Raw genomic sequence first — 7027 nt, 5'->3', positions numbered from 1 at the left:
GCGGGAAACCAAACCGTAGGCCAGAAAGCTCCCGTGAAAGAGGAGATATTTGTTGCCATAAAAGGGAAAAAAGAAGGAATATTGTTTGCCGACGTGTGGTCCTTCTACTTGTGGACTCGCGACGGCGACAGCTAGTCGGCACGGCACAACGCAACGCAACGGGCGCGGAGATCCGAAGAAAGCAGCAGTCTCTGAGCCTCCGGCCGGGCTGCTGGCCACTCTGGTCCCGAAGTACTGTAGGACGACGACGAAGGGAGCGTGGGCGCGGCTCCAGCACGCGACAGCGAGACATGCTTGTCGACGTGTGACCCCCTGAGCCTGCCAAGCACCTCACCTCTCACGTCTTGCTCCTAGGGAACAGGTGGCTCCTGGTCGCTCTTCCATCCGGTCTTCGTCGCCTGCTCGGCCGTATATAAACCCTCGCTCGATCCATCCATGGAGGATCCAGCAGCACCACAACACTGTACAGTTTGCCAGAGCTCGCCTCCTCCATTGCCTGAGCTTGATCGAGTGGTCGGTCGGTCGGTCGGGCCGATCCATCGATGGGCTTCCTGGAGGCCCTGTCGGGGCTGTGCCGCTCGTGCCCGGCCCCCCTCACGCGCGGCCACCTGCAGAAGGGGCGGCAGCTGGAGACGGTGGAGATGAAGGTCCGGATCGACTGCGAGGGCTGCGTGAGCAAGATCCGCAAGACGCTGGAGGGGATGGACGGCGTCACCGACGTCGACGTCGTCCCTAGGGAGAACAGGGTGACCGTCACCGGCTACGTCGACGCCGCCAAGGTGATGCGCCGCGTCGCGCGCAAGACCGGCAAGCGCGTCGAGCCGTGGCCCTACGTGCCCTACGACGTCGTCGCGCACCCCTACGCGCCCGGCGCCTACGACAAGAGGGCGCCCGCCGGGTACGTGCGCGACGTCATGGCCAACCCCGGCGGCGCGAACGCGTCCTTCGCGCGCGCCACGTCCACCGAGACTAGGTACACCGGGGCCTTCTCCGACGAGAACCCCAACGCGGCGTGCGCGATCATGTAACTCCTCACTAGGTCGACCGATCTCTTCCCGTTCCGTTTGGTAACTCCTACTAGTACCTAGGTAGTAACTGCCACGTATGTATGTATATTTGGGTTACCCTTTTTCCTCGGTGGAGCTGCATGGCATCTCCGGGTTGGTTCACGCGGCAGGCTGTCCGTCCTGTCGTCGTTCCCGTCGCAGATGCTTCAGGCTGCCCCGCCGTCGCCGTGCTTGGGGCCGGTCAATCTCTTCGACCACTGATGAGGTACGTGGCAATAAACTCCATGACCCGGATCTAGGTCTGGTCGTTGGTCTTGTTCCCATTCTGCTCTGCTGCGAGGTTGATCGATCTGGAATGATCTTGTGCTTCTGGGCATTACGCCGGGCTCTTTAGCCACCGGGAATGATCCTCGATCGGAGTCCTGGTGGCTCGGTGTACTGTCCGGTGGCATTTCTCCAATGTCATGTGCAGTTGCTGCCGCCATGCGCCACCAGTTTTTAACCTCCAAACTCTAAGAAAGCCCTGGAGGCCACCTAAGATCACGTCATTGCCTAATGCCAGCAAGGGAGAACTGATCTTGCCCGGCAAGGTCGGGTCTTTGTGATTGAATAAATTAGTGGATTTAGTTTCTTCCATCTTTCAGCTTCAGTTACTGTTCCAGAATAGAGCAGTCACTTTGTAATTTCCTTTCTTTACAAGAACCGTATGTAGTGATCTATGTAGCAATTCTACAGAAACAAGTTAGTGCATAATTTTTAGGAAGAATTTCTGGCCAATTATTGGTTTGATGTATGCCTGGATGATAACCAACCATCAATACATTTTTTTTGCAAAAAAATAAAAATAAAATCGCCATAGCCAAAATCCTGGCTCTTGCTTGGATGATTGCCACTATTTTGGCAAGTATTATAACAAACTCTCAACATTTGTTCCCACAACACTAACAAAACATGGCAACCAAAACCTTAACCGAATTTGGTAGGGTTGGCTTGGGCTCAAACCAAACCCACCATTATTGAGCTTTGTTGCTTCAAATAACATCGAAGAATTATTCATGGGATCAAGCATTCTTGTTAGCAGTGTCTACCTATTTTACCTTGGAGACCACAAGAGCGGGACTTGAATCATTGTCACAAAAGACTTGAGCATCTTCCTCTTCATTCACTTGACGATGCATGGTGACGTGCTCGAGAGCTTTCATCTCGTCTTCACTCATGGAGTCGTATGTGCCGTCATCATTGGCAATCATAGTGCGCCGATTGATGCATTGGAATGACTTGTGTCCTCGGCCACCACATGTGAAACACTTGATAGAACTTGTCTTGACGGGGTCATCCGTTGGCGCCGATGATGATGGAGTTTTGGACTTGTAGTTGCTTGCGGGAGGACGAGTCGAGGAAGGCGTAGCTTGCTTGAAACTTGACGTGTTGCCGATACTTAGTCGAGGTAGGAGGTGTCATAGTTGAGGAAACTTGAGTGTATGAGCCGTAGGTCTTGGAAGAGTACTTAGCGTATTTGAAGTCATCTTGCACTTGTCGCTCCGCCTTGGTCGCTTGATGAACTAGCTCGAGGAGGTTGTAGTAGCGTTAGAAATCGGCAATCTTCTTTATTGGGTGATTGAGGCCGTTCAAGAAGCGTGCCATAGTTTGCTCGTTATCTTCCTTGACATTGGCTCTTATCATGGCAATTTCCATCTCTTGATAGTATTCTTTCACCGTCTTCGTGCCATAGTTGCAACTTCTTGAAGAGATCGTGGGTGTAGTGTGTAGGCACGAAACGAACTCTCATGACATCCATCATTTGTGTCCAAGTCCTGATGGGTGGTTCACCTCTCTCCCTCCGTCTTGCGAGCACTTGTTCCCACCAAATGAGGACGTAGTCTTGAAACTCGAGGGAGGCCATGGCGATCTTCTTTTCCTCGTCGTAGTTGTGAAGACGGAATATCTTGTCGACCTTCAATGCCCATGAGAGATATTCTTCGAGATCGATGCTTCCCGAGAACTTGGGCATGGTGAACTTGAGCTTGCCGTAGCATAGCTCTTCCTCATGTGGACAAGGGTGTTGTCGTACTTTGCATGGATGAGGGTCTTCATTGTCATGCTCCTCTTGAAGGACTCGCCGATGGGGTCGAGACATTTGGGCCCGGTTTCTTCATTCTTGTTGCTCATCACATCGAGCGGCTTCATGATTGCTTGTATCTGCGTTGGTATTTCCCTGAAGAGGAGAGGATGATGCAGCACAACAACAGTAAGTATTTCCCTCAGTTATGAAACCAAGGTTATCAATACAGAAGGAGAACACTACGTAAATGGTACATGCACACAAATAACAAATACTTGCAACCCAACGCGTAAGAGGGGTTGTCAATCCCTCCTAAGTATTGAGATAGATAAAATTGTATGAGATTGGATAAATAGATCTGACGAGAACACAAAATAAAATAAATAAATAAAAAGTGCAGCAAGGTATTTTTGGGTTTTTAGAATAACAGATCTGAAAACAATATGATAGAAAATAAACCCAGGGCCCGTAGATTTCACTAGTGTCTTCTCTCGAGAAAATAGCATACGGCGGGTAAAGAGATTACTTTTGGGCAATTGATAGAAGAGCAAATAATTATGATGATATCCAAGGCAATGATCATGTATATATGAATCACGTCCAAGATTAGTAGACCGACTCTTGCCTGCATCTACTACTCTTAGTCCACACATCGACCACTATCCAACATGCATCTAGTGTATTAAGTTCATGGAGAAACGGAGTAATGTAATAAGAACGATAACATGATATATACAAGATCTATTCGTGTAGGAATAGACCTCATCTTTTTATCCTTAATAACAACAATACATGCGTGCCTCTCTACCCCCTTCTTTCACTGGGTGAGGACACCGCAAGATCGAACCCATCACAAAGCACTTCCCATTGCAAGAAAAATCAATCTAGTTGGCCAAACCAAACCAAAGTTTCAAAGAAGAAATACGAGGCTATAATAATCATGCATATAAGAGATCAAAAAGACTCAAATAATATTCATGGATATAACTAATCATAATCTCGCAATTCATCGGATCCCAACAAACACACAACAAAAAGACATTACATCAAATAGATCTCCAAGAACATTGAGGAGAACATTGTATTGAGAATCAAAAAGAGAGAAGAAGCCATCTAGTTACTGCCTATGGACCCATAGGTCTGTGGTGAACTACTCACGAATCATCGGAGGAGCACCAATGAGGATGATGAACCCCTCCATGATCGTGTTCCCCTCCGGCAAGGTGCCGTAATAGGGCTCTAGATTGGATCTCGTGGTTCTGGGACTTGCGGTAGCTAGAATTGTGTTTTGTTGACTCCCCTAGGGTTTCTGGAATATTTGGGTATTTATAGAGTCGAGAGGCAGTGGAAAGGACCTCTGTGGGCCCTACGACCCATCAAGGCGCGCCTAGGTGGGCAGTGGGCCCCACGGGCCTTTCCTCGTGCACTTTCTTGGCTCCCAAGATGTCTTCTTGGCAGAAAAAAAACTTCCAAAAAGTTTTGCTGCATTTGAACTTCATTTGGTACTGATATTGTGCGAAGTAAAAAACAAGCAAAAAACAACAACTAGCACTGGGCACTATGTCAATAGGTTAGTCCCACAAAAGGATATAAAGTTGCTATAAAATGAATGTAAAAGATCCAAGAATGATAATATAACAACATGGAAGAATCAAAATTATAGATACGTTGGAGACATATCGGCATCCTCAAGCTTAATTCCTACTTGAATAGGTAAATGATAAAAATAGAATTTTTGATGTGGAATGATGCCTAACATGTTCATCACATATCCTTTTCTTTTGTAGCATGGACATTTGGACTTTTAGATAGTTCAAAGTAATAGTCTATATTTGACATGAAGACTTCAATAGTCAAGCATATTAATAAGCAACCATGTCTTTCAAAATATCAACACTAAAGAAAGTTATCCCTAGCCCGTCATGCTCAATCAACGATCCATTCATGAAACACACTCAAATATTAGCTACATCCAATGCATAAGTATAATCATAGTGCTCCCTTGTTGGTGCTTTATAAGAGAAGATGGAGACTCAAATAAAAAATAAAAATTGCATAAAGTAAAGTAAATAGATAGGCCCTTTGCAGAGGGAAATAGGGATTTGTAAAGGTGCCAGAGCTCAAAGCTTAAATTGAGAGATAAAGTATTTTGAGAGGCATGCTTTTCCCGTCAACGAAAATGATCGAGTAGTTTCCAATACTTTCCATGCTAGATACATCATAGGCGGTTCCCAAACATAAAATAAAGTTTATTCCTGTTTCCACCATTCTTTAACAATCCATGGCTAGTCGTATCCACGGGTGCCTTCCATACCAACACTTTCCAAGGAATTTATTATTTGAATAAGTTTCTTTTTCATTTCAGGACTGGGCATCCCTATTACCGCCACACTCTCGTGCAATGACAAGTGAATAACCACTCATCTTGAGAATATCACATCTAGCATGGAAAAATATTGGCCACCCCCTACCGCTTCATGAGCAGTACGGGCACACAAAAAGGAAATTCATTTTGAAAATTAGAGTTGGCACATACAAATTTTCTCGGAAGGGCATGGAAATACCATATATAGGTAGGTATGGTGGACTCATATGGCATACCTGGGTTTAAGGATTTTCGATGCACAAGTAGTATTCCCAGTTAGTACAAATGGAGGCTAGCAAATAGATTGAGAAGCAACCAACCAAGAAACGAAAATTCTCATAAATGAGCATTAAGCATAACTAACACAAAATAATACACCACAAGTAGGATGTAATTTCATTGCATAACTATTGACTTCGTGCTTGCATAGAGAATCACAAATCTTAACTCCAATATTCTTACAAAAGCATAATTAATCACCAACATGACTCACATATTACTATCATCAGCTCCCAAAACTATTGAAAGAATCAAGTTTATTTTTCCAATGATCTTCATGAAAGTTTTTATTATATCCCTCTCGAATATCTATCACTTTGGGACTATATTAATATATTAACATTGCTTATAACAAGCTCTCAAACAAATTTAAGTGAAGAACATGAGCATAAGTAATTTTTTTCATCATCTCTGAAATTAATATAAGTGAAGCATGAGAAAATATTTCCTCAAAAAACTCAAATTAATCTAAGTGAAGCATGAGAGTATTTCTTCAAAAATTAAAGCACCACCGTGCTCAAAAAGATACAAGTGAAGCGCTAGAGCAATTCCATAACTCAAAAAATTTAAGTGAGGTACATACAGCAATTCTAACAAATCATAGCATCATTATGGCTTTCTCAAAAAGGTGTGTCCAGCAAGGATGATTGTGACAAACTAAAAAGCAAATCAAGCAAAGACACATATAATACAAGATGCTCCAAGCAAAACTCATGATATGTGATGAATAAAAATATAGCTCCAAGTAAAATTTCCGATGGTCGTTAGAAGAAAGAGGGGACGCCTTCTGGGGCATCTCCAAGCTTAGTTTCCTGGTTCTCCTTGAATATTACCTTGGGGTGCCATGGGGCATCCCCGAGCTTAGGCTCTTGAGACTCCTTATTCCTTCATCCATCGTGATCTCACCCAAAACTTGAAAACATCAATCATACAAAACTCAACAAAACCTTCATGAGATCCGTTAGTATAAGAAAACCAATCTTTACTTTAAGTACTGTTGCAAACCCATTCATATTTTGTCATTGCATTATACCTATTGTATTCTAACTTTACCATGGCTTATACCCCCCGATACAATCATAAATTCATCACAATAAGCACACAATGCAACGAAAAAATAATCCGTCAAAAACAGAACAGTCTGTAAAGACACAAATTTTACTCATACTTCTGTAACTCAAAAAATATGAAAAATTAGGACAACATAGGCAATTTGTATATAAATCTTGTGTAAAAAAATCAGAAGTTTTTGTCACTTCTGTGAATTTTAACAATTCTGTTACTGGACGCAAATGTTTTTTTCCAACAAGATCA

At 44.0% G+C, this 7027-nt stretch overlaps 1 protein-coding gene across 1 annotated transcript; it reads left to right on the top strand.

Moving 5' to 3' along the window:
• The first annotated feature begins 429 nt into the window (after positions 1 to 429).
• On the top strand, positions 430 to 1770 carry LOC123162912 (heavy metal-associated isoprenylated plant protein 26). Its single transcript, XM_044580684.1, has one exon. The coding sequence runs from the start codon at positions 543 to 545 to the stop codon at positions 1026 to 1028; it is 486 nt and encodes a 161-aa protein (XP_044436619.1). The 5' UTR covers positions 430 to 542; the 3' UTR covers positions 1029 to 1770.
• Positions 1771 to 7027: the final 5257 nt, after the last annotated feature.

This window comes from Triticum aestivum, chromosome 7B (assembly GCF_018294505.1).
Source record: "Triticum aestivum cultivar Chinese Spring chromosome 7B, IWGSC CS RefSeq v2.1, whole genome shotgun sequence".
NCBI classification, from domain to species: Eukaryota; Viridiplantae; Streptophyta; class Magnoliopsida; order Poales; family Poaceae; genus Triticum; species Triticum aestivum.
The sequence above is the reverse complement of the archived record's forward strand: the minus strand, read 5'-3'. Positions and strand labels throughout refer to the sequence as shown.

Excerpts from the sequence above, each read along its gene's own strand:
- LOC123162912 (XM_044580684.1), top strand. The coding sequence starts at position 543 with ATGGGCTTCCTGGAGGCCCTGTCGGGGCTGTGCCGCTCGTGCCCGGCC.